Genomic DNA, 14,482 nt, shown 5'->3' with positions numbered 1-14,482 from the left:
GGCCAAAAAAAATTCAAAAAAATGATTTGCATCATCTTTAGCTTTACTTACGGTACGTTGTGTAGCACATTTTGATAAGTTTTTTTTTGCACATATAGGTTGCTGAGCCTATCCTGACCGACTGAAACCCCAGACCATACACTGTCCCAACAGGCTAGAAAGCACTATAGGCATGATAGGAGCATCACTTCATCCACCTGTCTTCTTACCCTGATGCACCCATCGCTCTGGAACAGGGTCAAAAGTCTCATCAGACCACACAACCTTTTGCCATTGCTCCACACAGTCGAATCTTTATGCTCCCTATACTAGCAAATTGAAACATTTCTTCATAAGCCCCACTGTCTGATGGTGGTTTTCTTTAGGCTACACAGCTGTATGGTCCATATCCATTGTGTTCTCTTCGCATTGTGCATGTGGAAATGTTCTTACTTTCACTATTAAACATAGCCAGGAGTTCTACTGTTGATATTTTACATTTTGATTCCACCAAATGTTGTGTGATCTCACATCTTGATCATTAAAGAACATATCTTCCTTGAAGATGATTGTTCACCACTATCTATCCAGGTTTTAATCATGCGTTGGACAGTTCTTAACCCATCTTAATATTTGCATCTTCTACTGAGTAGTTTGCTATGTTTGATGCTGGCCAATAATTTGACCCTTCTGAAACAGAGTAACATACAGTGGCTTGCAAAAGTATTCATACCCCTTGAAATGTTCTACATTTTGTCACGTTACAACCACATACGTACATTTATTTTATTGGGAATGTATGTGATACACCAACACAAAGTGGCGCAACATTGTGAAGTGGAATGAAAATGAAACGTGGTTTTAGATTTTTTTTTTATAAATAAAAAACTGAAAAGTGTGGCGTGCTAAAGTATTCAGCCCCCTGAGTCAATGCATTGTAAAACCACCACACATTGCATTTTGCATTAAGGCCAAAAACTTCAATTTTGATCTCATCTAAACAGAGCACCTTCCTCCAACCCTTGCCAAAAGCCATGCATATTCAGATGAGACCAAACGTGAAGTTTTTGGCCTGAATGCAAAATGCAATAGCGGAAACTAACACTACAAACCACCCTATAGACACCATCACCACGGTGAAACATGGTGGTGGCAGCATCATGCTATGGGGGTCCTTTTCTTCAGCAGGTACAGGGAAGCTGGTTAGAGTTGATGGGACAATAGATGGAGCCAAATACAGGGCAGAAAACCTGTTAGAGTCTGCAAAAGACTTGAGACTGGGGCAGAGGTTCACCTTCCAGAAGGAAAACTACCCTAAACATACAACCAGATCTACTATAAAATGGTTTAGATCAAAGCATAGTCATGTGTTAGAATGGCCCAGTCAAAGTCCAGACCTAAAAACAATTGAGAATATCTGGAAAGACTTGAAAATTGCTGTTGACAGACACTCTCCATCCAATCTGATACTAAATCTGTAGTTTGAGCTATTTTTCAAAGAAGAATGGGCAAAATATATCAGTCTGTAGATGTGCAAAGCTGGTAGAGGAATACTCCAATAGATTTGCAGCTGTAATGGCAGAGGTGGTTCTACAAAGCATTGACTCAGGGGGGCTGAAAACTTTTGCACGCCACACTTTTCAGTTTTTTATTTATGAAAAATAAATAAAACCACGTTTTGTGACAAAATGTGGAACATTTCAAGGGGTATGAATACTTTTGCAAGCCACTATTTGCAAGACCACAGCATGTCTACCACACTGTTGTTTAAAAAATAAGAAGCTTTTCACTGCATCAGTTAGGGTTAAATAACGTGTTGCTAACTGAAACATATTAATGACTTCAGGTTTGGACTGATCACTGATGCTCTTACCTATTTGCTTAGGTTAACTCCTTAGGTGACTTTTTTTTGGGCCTCTCAAAATCCACAACCATCTCCCTCATCGTAATTTCGAGAAACCTGTCAACTAATTCCCTGTACTCTGTCTCCTGCCCAGCACTGACACACCCCACAACAGTTGAGTCATCTGAATATTTCTTCAGTTGACAAGACCTGGCAGGAGTTGAATTGGTAGTTTGAGGCCTTGCAGGGTGAGAAGAGGTAAGAGTATAGTCCCTAAAAAAGTAAAGGTATAGGGCCTAGTGTTTAAACTTAGGAACTTAAAACCGTTATAATAGGCCTACTGTGCCAGCTGATTGCAGTAGCCTTTAGGCCATTGATTAAATTAATTAATGCAACTGAAGGCTTTACGGTTTAAACCCTATGGTTTACATATCAGGATAATTGTCTCTCCATTCCTTGATTTGTCGACATTCAAAAATATTAGCCTAATAATTTGTTTGTGAATTAGGCTATAGGCCTACAAATATCATCACGTTATAATAACCCAGAGCCCCTGCGCCTTCATTAACCTAGCCTATTCATTCCTTTAAAATGCGAATTTCACCCAGTTGTAGGCCTTTTGCATTGTTTTTAGCCTATGCTAAAATTCTTATAAATCTGCAAGCCAACATTTTGTTTATATAAGTTATCATTAGGCTATATATTTCATCCATGCTGAAAATTTCCACCCTCCTATCAAGGATTTTCTTAGCTAATTTTGCAACAGAACGTTGAAGCTGTTGGTTACCATGGTGTTTTTGTTGTAGGTACTAGTTCTCATTGCACAGCAGCTGTAGTGCGAGGGCTGCATCTGACGCGCCGTGACGTCACTTTAGGCGGGTTTTTCATGGAAAGTGCTAGAAGAAACGAAGTACACCCTCCTGTTTTTGAAATATTCTTCCATCGGATTAAATAGACCCCCACTCTTTTCTATACAATAAACGATCTACCTGTGATTTGCACCTAATGGACCACTTAAATCAATACAGATCTGCCCTGAGGATATACGGCAGCTATTATGGCACCTATTCTGTCATTAAAAATGTGGTATCTTGTGTATCTTTCCATCTTTAGCCTATCTATTATGTTTATTCACTACGTCTTTATACGGTCATTTCAACACTATTTTATTTTATGGCAGCATATTGTTACCGTCGGCAAAAGTGTTATTTTCCTGACTGTTTTATGTGGATGGTGCACCGCGGATGGATACGACCGCACACTGAAAGGAGTGTGTATAAAGATTCCGGTCTGTTAAAAGGAAGTCCCTTTCCATTTCCCTGCGTCAGAGAGCAGAAGGGGATAATATATATGGTTGCATTTTTTTCAAGATAAGTCAACGGAATTAAAAAAAGGTACGTACAGGAGTATTCTCGATCACAAGTCGAACACACTATCCTCTTTTAATATTTGAGTTTCGCCTTGAAATCACTGAGAAAGTGTTAGATATATCTTCGATGGGAGCTCATGAGTCACGACAACCTCAGCATCACAACCATCTCGTGGGCTAATGTTGAAGCTAGTTAACTCGTGTATTTACTTTGTCTGTTCGCAACCTTTTTACACAAATGTTTAATCTAGACAGATTTTCGCACATTGTGATTTATTTATTTTTTAATGCCGAGCTATTTAAATGCGGCACACACTGCGCCGCACTGTTAGGCCAGGCTTTGGTTGCACCAAAGCAGGTGTGGTAAAAAAGATGACATAGCTGAATCGGTTTATATGAAAGGAGATGGGCGTAAAAGGAATAAACACTCGATGGAAAAGAACATTTTAAAGATAAAATGTTTTTCTCCTACACATTTGACGTTAACCAAGTCAACGGTAAAGTTAACCTTAACCGTTTCGATTTCAGTTGGTAACGTTAGTCGTTTGTCTGTTAACGTCTATTCAACTGCTACGCCACCAAAAAAAAATGACTTGGATAAATTACTTTCTTTGAATGTCCATGATAATTACTCTAATTATTTGTGGCCTTATTTATGCTCAAATTAAGTCACTTTTGGCTTTTTGGTTCGTGTGATTTAATGGCTCTATACTAACGTGAGGTTGGTTAGTCGTCGTCACTAAAGTGTGTTTTTAAATTTAACTATATTTATACAGTTTTATTCAGAAACTACAAGCTGTGCCGTGTTCATCAGTGCGTCCCTGTTTTCGTCGGTATCCCGTTCCTTAGCACGTGTTTGCGGAGTCCATTGTCTGTTGGTCTAACGACGCCATGTTGGTTAAATGCTACTTCCGCTTAATTTTTTTCCCTCGCATCATGGCATCTGTCCAACTATATGAAATCGGCTTAGGGACTGGATGGTTTTATTGTACCACTACCAACTGTTATGTTGAAATAAACAGAAATAATAAGCATTGAAGTGGCATGCATCTCACACTAAGCGCCTTTGTAACCTTTCAGGCAATATGGTGACCTTCTTTTCTGAATCATTGTTGTTGTTCTCTTAAAGTGATTGAACTGTTAATTCCAAAGGCAGTTGGCTAATTTGTTTCTTTCCCCCTCAAGATGCCTGAAGAAATGCACCAAGAGGAGGAGGCTGAGACCTTTGCCTTCCAGGCAGAGATCGCTCAGCTGATGTCTCTGATTATCAACACCTTCTATTCCAACAAAGAGATCTTCCTTAGGGAGTTGATCTCCAACGCCTCTGATGTATGTTGTTTTTGTTGATACTTAACAATACTTTATTGACTTCAATGTAATTGTGTTATAATGGTGAATTCAAAGATACCAGTAGTTGTGAAATGTCTTTATGCTAATATGTCTTTGTTGTTTCGGAAGAAGGCCTTGAATGCATTCATAGCTGTACCTAAAGTGTTATCTTTTCATTGTGTGTTAACAGGCTTTGGACAAAATTCGCTACGAAAGTCTAACTGAACCAACCAAGCTGGACAGTGGCAAGGATCTGAAAATTGAGCTCATTCCCAACGTAGCTGACCGCACCCTGACCCTCATCGACACTGGAATCGGCATGACCAAAGCCGACCTGATTAATAACTTGGGAACCATCGCCAAGTCTGGCACCAAGGCCTTCATGGAGGCACTGCAGGTACTACAGTGGAACACGGTTAAGATTGCAGCATGTGGAAATTTGCACATGACAAGAGAAGACTTCTATTTCACCATATACGATTAACCTTAATTTGCAATAGCAGTGGTGATGTCCCAATCAAGTTTAGAATTATGCTGCTTCAGCATTGTACAGACACCAGCTTGCAGAAAGCACAAAAAACATCAGTGCCTCCTAAAATGAGAAGCTGCTACCTGAATGTGTGACTGAATGTAACATTAAAGGATTGGATATTAATCACTAAAATTAATGATTCAGTAAAGTGCGCTGATTGGTGCTGTTACTGATGCCTCGCACATCTGGACCTCTTGAACTTGCAATTATGATGATTGATTGTGATTGTGAATCCATTGACATCTGCATCCTGAAGTTCTAAATAACTCTGTTCCTTTTAGGCTGGAGCTGACATTTCCATGATTGGTCAGTTTGGTGTGGGTTTCTACTCTGCCTACCTGGTTGCTGAGAGGGTGGTTGTCATCACCAAACACAATGATGATGAGCAGTACGTGTGGGAGTCTTCCGCTGGAGGTTCTTTCACAGTCAAGGTTGACACCGGTACGTGTCCTGCCAATGTTATGGAATCAAAGCAGTGGCTATGGCTACATTTGACAGTCTGCTACTTGATTTTGCTCTATACACAGGATTATGACATGCTAGGGCATCATTTAGGCGCCTAAACATAGGACCCTATGTAAACAAGATTTATCAAGGGGTTCAATATCATGGCACTATTACATTTTGTTTGCCTTTACCTAGATCAAAGTGTTAAATTTTGGCAGAAAGGGGCTATATATGGTGCAACTGGAAGATATTGAAACCTTTTTTTAGTGACGCCTTGTAGAGATTGTCTGTCAGCCTCAACCCCTATAATACTTTCTTTGGATAAAGTCTTATGGCGGTACAATTTGTGTTCTTAGGCGAGCCCATCGGCCGTGGAACAAAGATCATCCTGCACATGAAGGACGACCAGACAGAGTACATCGAGGAGAAGAAGGTCAAGGAGATCGTCAAGAAGCACTCTCAGTTCATCGGCTACCCCATCACCCTGTTTGTAAGTATTTGATTTTAGCTACCGGTAATTCAAATGTACTTGGAGGTCAGTAAATTAAACTTAAGTCATTTTGATACGCAGGTTGAGAAGGAGCGCGACAAGGAGATCAGCGACGACGAGGCAGAGGAGGAGGAGGAGAAGGCAGAGAAGGAGGAGAAAGAAGAGAAGGAGGATGGAGAGGACAAGCCAAAGATCGAGGACGTGGGCTCAGACGACGAGGAGGACAACAAAGACAAGGACAAGAAGAAGACTAAGAAGATCAAGGAGAAGTACATCGACCAGGAGGAGCTGAACAAGACCAAGCCCATCTGGACCAGGAACCCCGACGACATTACAAACGAAGAGTACGGAGAGTTCTACAAGAGTCTGACCAATGACTGGGAGGATCACCTGGCTGTCAAGGTAAACCCTGCGATGCAATAGTAGCTGTTGCACGTTCACGTCTCGGCCAACGCTGGCTTAAGTGAAGGCAAAACCTAAAGATGTCCTTGAAACCCCTTTACAGCACTTCTCGGTGGAGGGTCAGCTGGAGTTCCGCGCCCTGCTCTTCATTCCTCGCCGTGCACCTTTTGACCTCTTTGAGAACAAGAAGAAAAAGAACAACATCAAGCTCTATGTTAGGAGAGTCTTTATCATGGACAACTGTGAAGAGCTCATCCCAGAATACCTGAGTAAGTTGACGTAGCTTTTTCCCCTCCATGTTTTCTGCCCTACCGCTCTGACTATACCTCCCCTACACAAAGCTGTATTGATGGATGGAAACAAAGACTTAATGACATGTTCACATGTTTTTTGTTCATCTCCAGACTTTGTCCGTGGTGTGGTGGACTCCGAGGACCTTCCCCTCAACATCTCAAGAGAAATGCTGCAGCAGAGCAAGATCCTCAAGGTCATTCGCAAGAACATCGTCAAGAAGTGTCTGGAGCTCTTCGCCGAACTGGCTGAGGACAAGGAGAACTACAAGAAGTTCTACGAAGGATTCTCCAAGAACATCAAGGTATTTTCAAATAACGTGCAGTAGGGATGTCCATGGTTAACCATTAAGAAGATCTTTAACCGGTTAATACTAAAGGTTAAACGGTTAAAAAAACTAAATCACTTTAATTTCTCTCAAATCCGGACTCTTATTTTGATATCGCTAAACCGGATGTAAGAATGCCAACTGTCGGTAAAGAATGAAAAGAGTCTTGTAGGCTCGCTACGCTCAACTTTATAATAGGTCCATGGTAAGCTCCCAGAAAGATAGCCAGTCACAACTTATGGTCACAACACTCCCCTGCCATGTGTTTGTATGATTTAATTAACAGCGTGGGCGCCCGCTAGCTTAACATAGCGCTAGCATTAGCCTTCTTGAGGTAGATGCTGTCCTGCATCTATCACTGTCTCAGTGAGTGTGAGAGAGTGACAGACAGGCAGTGAGTGCCCGCCCCCTGCACAGACGGAGAGGGCTGCCATGCTTGTGTGCGAGGACCAATAGCGAAACTCCGTCATAAACAAAAGCGTAAAGTACCGTTATGCAGTACTGATAACGTCGGAGCTTATCAATACTACAGCCTTTCAAAATGTTGCCCCGTGCTCAGCACTACTTAGCACCGGGTTTCAGTAGGCTACCCATCCCCTAAGCCTGTGTGTGTGTGTAAATGTCCCTTTTCAGTCACTTATTTCACTTTCTGCTCCTACATTCGCATACTAGACCTCTTCTCACAACAGACAATGTGCCGTGTGAATGTCAACATGTATGTTAAATTAATATGCAGGTCTTTGGAACAAAAAAGGTCGGGAGCCCTGCTATAATGTTTCATGTATTTCACTATAAATAGGCTACATTAAATCTTAATGGTTAACTGGTTGATAACCATTAATTCTTGTGGTTAACCGGTTAAAGAAAAAGAAAGAAAATTCTAAATGGCCATCCCTAACGTGCAGTGATTTTAATTTATGTTTTTTATTCAAGTTTTTAATGACAATTCCTCTTTCAAAATGCACTCCAAAAATCTCCAGTGCATCTCCATGGATTCATAAGGTTTATTTATTTTTCTTTAACCTAGTGGTTGCTGTATCCCTCAACAATGTAGTCCTAGCTTACTAATGGCCAGAGATATTGAAACTATAGAGCTGAAGAATAGTTGTTAGAATTAATACTTGTGGATTTCTTTATACTACACTTTGTACAATGCTTATGTGCCATGGATTAGTCACCCTAGTGCTGTAGTGCAGTTACTTTAGTATTGCACATGATTGTATTTGTGGAAAAATGCTGAATAGTATTGTATAGTGCATCTGATAACTTTTTTTTATATTCACATCTGGGACTTTCATCACAAAGCAGTATAACTTTGGTGGTTTTACTGAGCCTTGCTTAAACCTAAGTTGTCCTAGATAAATAGTTTATTTGGTTTTAAAATGCCCCACTCACTTGGAAGTTTAATTATTTGAACAGTTAACAGTAGTTCGGTTTCATTATATAAAGGTGGCCTATCAATTAATCATGCATTGTGGTATAGGCTCCTGCTGTATGGGTTGTTTTATAGTGAGCTTATCATAATTTATCGTCCGTCTGTAGCTCGGCATCCATGAGGATTCTCAAAACCGCAAGAGGCTGTCTGAGCTGCTGCGTTACCAAAGCTCCCAGTCTGGAGATGAGTCAACATCCCTCACAGAATACCTGACCCGCATGAAGGAGAACCAGAAGTCCATCTACTATATTACTGGTGAGTTCGTCAACTAGCAAACCTGCCTTTGTGTACCTTGGTAACATTTTTCTTTTATTAGAAAAAGAAAATAGGATGGCAAGAAATCTGTCAGAGTAACGCTGATCATCTGCCCTCTTTAGGTGAGAGCAAGGATCAGGTGGCCAACTCCGCCTTCGTCGAGCGTGTCCGCAAGCGCGGCTTCGAGGTCCTGTACATGACGGAGCCCATTGACGAGTACTGTGTCCAGCAGCTGAAGGAGTTTGATGGCAAGAGCCTGGTCTCTGTCACTAAGGAGGGACTGGAGCTGCCAGAGGATGAGGAGGAGAAGAAAAAGATGGAGGAGGATAAGGCTAAGTTCGAGAACCTCTGCAAGCTCATGAAGGAGATCCTTGACAAGAAAGTGGAGAAGGTCAGTCATCCCAATGAGTTTGACTTTACAGTTGACATCAATTTCCCTTCATACAGGGTTCAGGTTCTTATACATTTACAACTACAGTTGACAGCATTTTGTTTGGTAACAGGTTTCGTAAGTGGTCCAATCTTGTATTCTGGTGAGTTCATACAGCGTAAGGAGGCCCCTCAAGTCTTGTGTTCCCTGAATGAGTTTGATACGAGTTTTGGTTTGAAGAGTGATTGTTCCAAATGATTGTGGCGATGTAAAGTTAGGAACCTTTGAAAATGTAACTTGAGTGTGATCTAACGGATGCCCGTCTTCATTTTTGCAACATTTCCAGTTTAACAGAATGTGAAACTAAAACGTTTGGACACAATCTGAAGTTGAAATAGTCTAAATATATTGTTGGCCAGTTTGTATTTCATAAAAAGCTGAGATATCTAGGGTGTGACTTTATTTTTGTAACATTTGTCTTGGTCTTGCTGGTTTTGAGCATTTATTTCTAACATGACTGTTGTGCATGCAGTATTAACTTGAATTTTGTGTCTGCATGCAGTTGAAATAGTACATGTTGTGTTAAGCCTTAACGTCTTCCATCTCTACCAGGTGACTGTGTCCAACAGACTGGTGTCCTCCCCCTGCTGCATTGTGACCAGCACCTACGGCTGGACGGCCAACATGGAGAGGATCATGAAGGCCCAGGCTCTCAGGGACAACTCCACCATGGGTTACATGATGGCAAAGAAACACCTGGAGATCAACCCAGACCACCCCATTGTTGAGACGCTCAGGCAGAAGGCTGATGCTGACAAGAACGACAAGGCTGTGAAGGACCTGGTCATTCTGCTGTTCGAAACCGCCCTGCTGTCTTCAGGCTTCTCCCTGGACGACCCACAGACCCACTCCAACCGCATCTACAGAATGATCAAACTCGGACTGGGTAAGGACACAAAGCACATCAATGTGTATTTTCTACTTGACTGTTACTTGTATTGTATTTATGGCTAACGTATAATGTCTGTAGGTATCGATGATGATGATGTCCCCATCGAGGAGGCCGCCTCTACAGCTGCCCCAGATGAGATCCCTCCCCTAGAAGGCGAAGGTGAAGACGATGCTTCACGCATGGAAGAAGTGGATTAAACCCTCGTCCCCAGATTTCTAATACACTTTAGCCTCACTTTTCAATTGTTCATCCTTAAAAATTGCAGTAACTGCAAAAACGAATATTCATGTTGTGTTGTGGACCAGTGTTGCTCTTGTGTCCAGAGCATTACTCTGCAAAACCCCTTTTCAAGAAAAGCAGTTTTGGTTTTTGCGTTCATGGTGACAGCACATATGTTTTAACGAGTACCCTGTTGCACTGAGTTTTAAACGTTGGAGTGGTAAATGTGTGAACATGGGAATGGTACATTCCATTATCAGATCAGGTCTGGTGGAGGGGTTTGTGGGAGGTTCTGCTCATGTGCAACATGGGCATGCTGCATGGAGAGACGACTGTAAGATTCCTTTGCCTGAGTTCAGGCTTGTCTGTAATCCAAGTCTTGTTTTGCAAAAAATTAAAGATGTAATACCTTACTTTGTCTTTGTTGTATTTGACTTTATATCACAGGTACAGTCATCTACATTGTGTGAAATCACTACCCTGATGGCTAAATTTGAGTTTTTTTAAATTAAAGTGGAAGCATTTTATTTATAATTTTTAAACGTATGGGCTTTGCGGCTTACCTTTTGACTTGATGTTATTCACTGAGGACTGTTCTTCCAGGTGACCACTAGGTGGAGGTGTCCCACTAGTTTATATACCCTAATAAAGACCGAGCACAACTGCTCATCTCACTGATCCTTCTCATGCCAGCCTGTCCTCCTGAAACACTGAGCTGGTGTCACAGCACTGGCTGCCCACACAGACAACTCTACTCGGTGTTTTTCAGCATATGTGTTTAAAAGTCTTGCACAGCCAGATCAAACTACAGCTAGTAGTTGTACCATATAAAATTGACAAAAGTGCGTAATATAGGACCTTGTTATCCATTGTGACAACTGCCCCATTATGGGGTTTGACACAATGTGTCAGGGTGTTTTTGATTAATTACTTTTTCATTACAATAAGTTGGAAGATGAGAGGGATACACATTTCAAGCCAACACATTAAGCTTCAATTTAATGTAGGAATTGACAGAAAAATAGATTTGATATAATCAACTAACAATAAATAGATATATATTGACGTCTTTAACTGATAATTACGCAAGACAGACTAAGGACAGGCTCACATGAAATCTCATGTGAGAAAGGAGTTTTATTCCCAGCGGAAGGGAATAAAACTGTAGCAGCCAATACAAAGGACTTTTTGTTCACTGAACTCCTAGATAGATACTGACAAGGCCTCTAGCACCTCGGCGAGATAAGAATTCCTGGGGTGAGAGGAGGACGCAAGACGAAAACTAACATAACTGGGCATCTGTAACTGAGCTCTCTCTCTCTCTCTCTCTCTCTCTCTCTCTCTCTCTCTCTCTCTCTCTCTCTCTCTCTCTCTCTCTCTCTCTCTCTCTCTCTCTCTCTCTCTCTCTCTCTGAACTTCGATGTGATCACATCAACCTGCCTTGTCAATTTACTTAAATAAATACTGAGGCCGAGATTCCGAATTTTAAACCTTTCTCCATGGCATTTTTTCCTTCATAAATAAGGCTAAAGAACACGTATATTTTTATTTCTAACAGAATGACTATTGAAAGATGTTTTGGCGATGAGCAATTCACACTACAGTAAAACATGTTCCCACCAACCCCGTTCTCCCCTACTTTTTTTCAAACTAATTTGATTGGTGAGAAGCATGAATTAACAAACGCAGCGCTTGATAACCATAGAAAGTAGCCTACTTCATTGTGTCTGCTTAGGTTGGGCACCCTTGTTAAGCCCAACTGGCAAGCTAGGCAGTTTAACTTTAATTTAAAATCTAATTCAATTGAAATGTGTCACAAAAACATGTTATAAAATGTTGCACTTCTCATCAGTATTTTGGAAAAGTTAACATATTAACTGCTAAAACGGGGGAAACAAATATTAGGTTTAAACAGGAGCAGGTGGACAGAACTAGGTTGTAAAAGAGCCATTCACCGGACACGCAAGTTCCTTGAAAGCGTGAGGCATCGTAAGCTGAAATCATTTGGGGGAAATGGCATGGGTTTTCCTGGAAGTCATATTTGGTATAACTTTGAGGGGGCGGCAGCAGCCAGTAAAAGTGGCAAAATTGTGGGTGTATGTCCCTCCTGAAAACACACACGGGGTGTTAGTCAAAGTGATAGTGGGGGATTTTACTTTGTCATACTACAATTTTCTTGTGACACCTATAACACCTTCATTTAATCGCTTTTATAAGTTACTGCATCTACAAATCCAAATCAAAACTGTTGCCTCAAAGTTGGAAGACCTCTTTGGTATAGAATGTTGTATTTTGACATGTCAAAGTTCATACTTCAACCTTGGAAACAGCAGTTGAAAAATGTACACAATGAAAATATGAACCTCGGTATCTCCTGAGAAGTGGACAGACTGCTAAACAAAGATCTTGTCATATGACTGTAGACAGTAGACACAGGTGTCTGCATAGTTCAATTGGTGCTTACACTTTAAAAACTGTGTAAAGAATTAGATTCAACAAGAAAATCGATTGAAGTGTGATAACATTATTTTATTTATTGCCACAAATTCAGTCAGAAGTTCGATAAAAAGGTTATAGAGAAAATGGATGTCTTTGTAAAAAAAAAAAAAAAGTATAAAATGCAAATTAGACACGCAGGTAAAAACCTTATTGGTGACTTAAAAGAGCTCCTTAATCTGTAGTTGTGTGTGTGTGTGTGTGTGTGTGTGTGTGTGTGTGTGTGTGTGTGTGTGTGTGTGTGTGTGTGTGTGTGTGTCTGTTAGCCCAGTGGCTTGGAAAATTCCTGGTTAGTGTTCATCAAGAGTCAGAGCAGGTTTCCCTCATGAACTCGAAAGGTGCTCCTGGTCTGACTTGCTCTCGTTTTAACAAAAGACTTCCTGTGGAAACATTTGACTGCTTTGTTTTATTCTGCTCTTAACCCACACCTTTTGACTGCATTCAATGGGGAGGCTGGGAGGGGGGGTTCCTTGTATTTCAACATTTGCACGCTGTTTCACAGTTCTTATGACCTTTGTTTGCTGTCAGTGCTGAGATGCCAAGTAATCATCTAACAAATGTGATGAGTGGTACGCTACATGTCCCACCTATACAAATAGTTCCATTCAGTCCTTAATGAGATTGATTCTTGGCAAATGATACCTTATTGTCTCAGCCAGCAAAAACATACCATGAGATAAGGAGTACCTTAATATTACAGTATATTCTGCATCCACACCATCCTGCAGGCCATTTTGCAAGGTGGCATAATTAAGTTCCCATGACGTTTATGATGCAAGATGCCAGAAAAAGTACTTAACTACTACTCACGATCCGAAACAACTCTGTCACACACCTCATAGGCATAGCGTTACTTCTCGTATATTTGACAGCACCGGGTAAATACTACAGACAGGAACCAGATTAACACCCACGCTGGAAGGAAGGAAGCAAGAAGTGCAGATTAAAGGGCCTACACAAGAGAAATAAAGCCATCTATAAAACGAGGCAACCCACGAGAACAATAACCTTTATGACTAGGTGTAAGGGAGTGGAGAGTCACACATGGTCTGTCACACTGTTTGTGTTCCACATGTACAGTAAAGGAGTGCGTGGTTGCGGCCTAAAGGTTAGAAAGGCTGCATTTGGGTACTAATGCTTCTTGTTCAAATCCCAAAGCTACAATTTAGAGAAAAACGTTGACATCAAATGCACTTATGAGGCTTCTTCTTGATGATAAGACTCATGTTTGAGTGGTAAATATGAAGCTACCCCCAGCAGCTGACTAGCTTAGCTTAGATCCAAGTAGGAAAGCGGGGAGAAACAGTGAGCCTGACATTGTGTCCAAAGGTAACAACATCCATCTACCAGCGCCTATTAAACTCACAGACACACTACTAGACCAGGTTTGTTTAACCCATGCCAGACTATTTCCTGGTCAGGATCCATTACCATTAACCAGCGGAGACTTAAAGGTGGACTCTGCAATTCTGGACAACGCCAGTTGTGAAAATCACTTTTTGTCAAAATCAGTGAATATCACACATAGTACAGATAGGTATCGTGACAAGATATTAATTGATTTTATCAAAAAGGGATTTTAAAAATAAGAAATATCTTTTTAAGGAAGTTATTAATCCTGGCCAAGAAGAAGTTTTGCACATAATCCCTGTAAAATGCCATTTCAAGCAGATTTTGTTAACTGGACAATACCAGTTTAGCTGTGTTGACCTGTTTCAAGTCTATGTGCTATGCTAAGCTGACCA

At 41.0% G+C, this 14,482-nt stretch overlaps 1 protein-coding gene across 1 annotated transcript; it reads left to right on the top strand.

Moving 5' to 3' along the window:
• The first annotated feature begins 3,100 nt into the window (after positions 1–3,100).
• On the top strand, positions 3,101–10,654 carry hsp90ab1 (heat shock protein 90, alpha (cytosolic), class B member 1). The gene is made up of 12 exons (XM_080047907.1): positions 3,101–3,214; positions 4,376–4,520; positions 4,711–4,917; positions 5,334–5,493; positions 5,856–5,989; positions 6,071–6,391; positions 6,495–6,660; positions 6,796–6,986; positions 8,553–8,700; positions 8,823–9,091; positions 9,683–10,016; positions 10,101–10,654. The coding sequence occupies exons 2-12, from the start codon at positions 4,377–4,379 to the stop codon at positions 10,217–10,219; spliced, it is 2,193 nt and encodes a 730-aa protein (XP_079904033.1). The 5' UTR covers positions 3,101–3,214; position 4,376; the 3' UTR covers positions 10,220–10,654.
• Positions 10,655–14,482: the final 3,828 nt, after the last annotated feature.

The sequence above is a fragment of the Ammodytes marinus genome (genome assembly GCF_949987685.1).
Source record: "Ammodytes marinus genome assembly, chromosome: 19".
NCBI classification, from domain to species: domain Eukaryota; kingdom Metazoa; phylum Chordata; class Actinopteri; order Uranoscopiformes; family Ammodytidae; genus Ammodytes; species Ammodytes marinus.
Note: the sequence above shows the minus strand (reverse complement) of the source record. Positions and strands in the feature narration are given on the sequence as shown.

Excerpts from the sequence above, each read along its gene's own strand:
- hsp90ab1 (XM_080047907.1), top strand. The coding sequence starts at position 4,377 with ATGCCTGAAGAAATGCACCAAGAGGAGGAGGCTGAGACCTTTGCCTTC. Across the intron at positions 6,661-6,795 it reads GCTCATCCCAGAATACCTGA|ACTTTGTCCGTGGTGTGGTG; the intron begins GTAAGTTGACGT and ends GTTCATCTCCAG. Across the intron at positions 6,987-8,552 it reads GATTCTCCAAGAACATCAAG|CTCGGCATCCATGAGGATTC; the intron begins GTATTTTCAAAT and ends GTCCGTCTGTAG.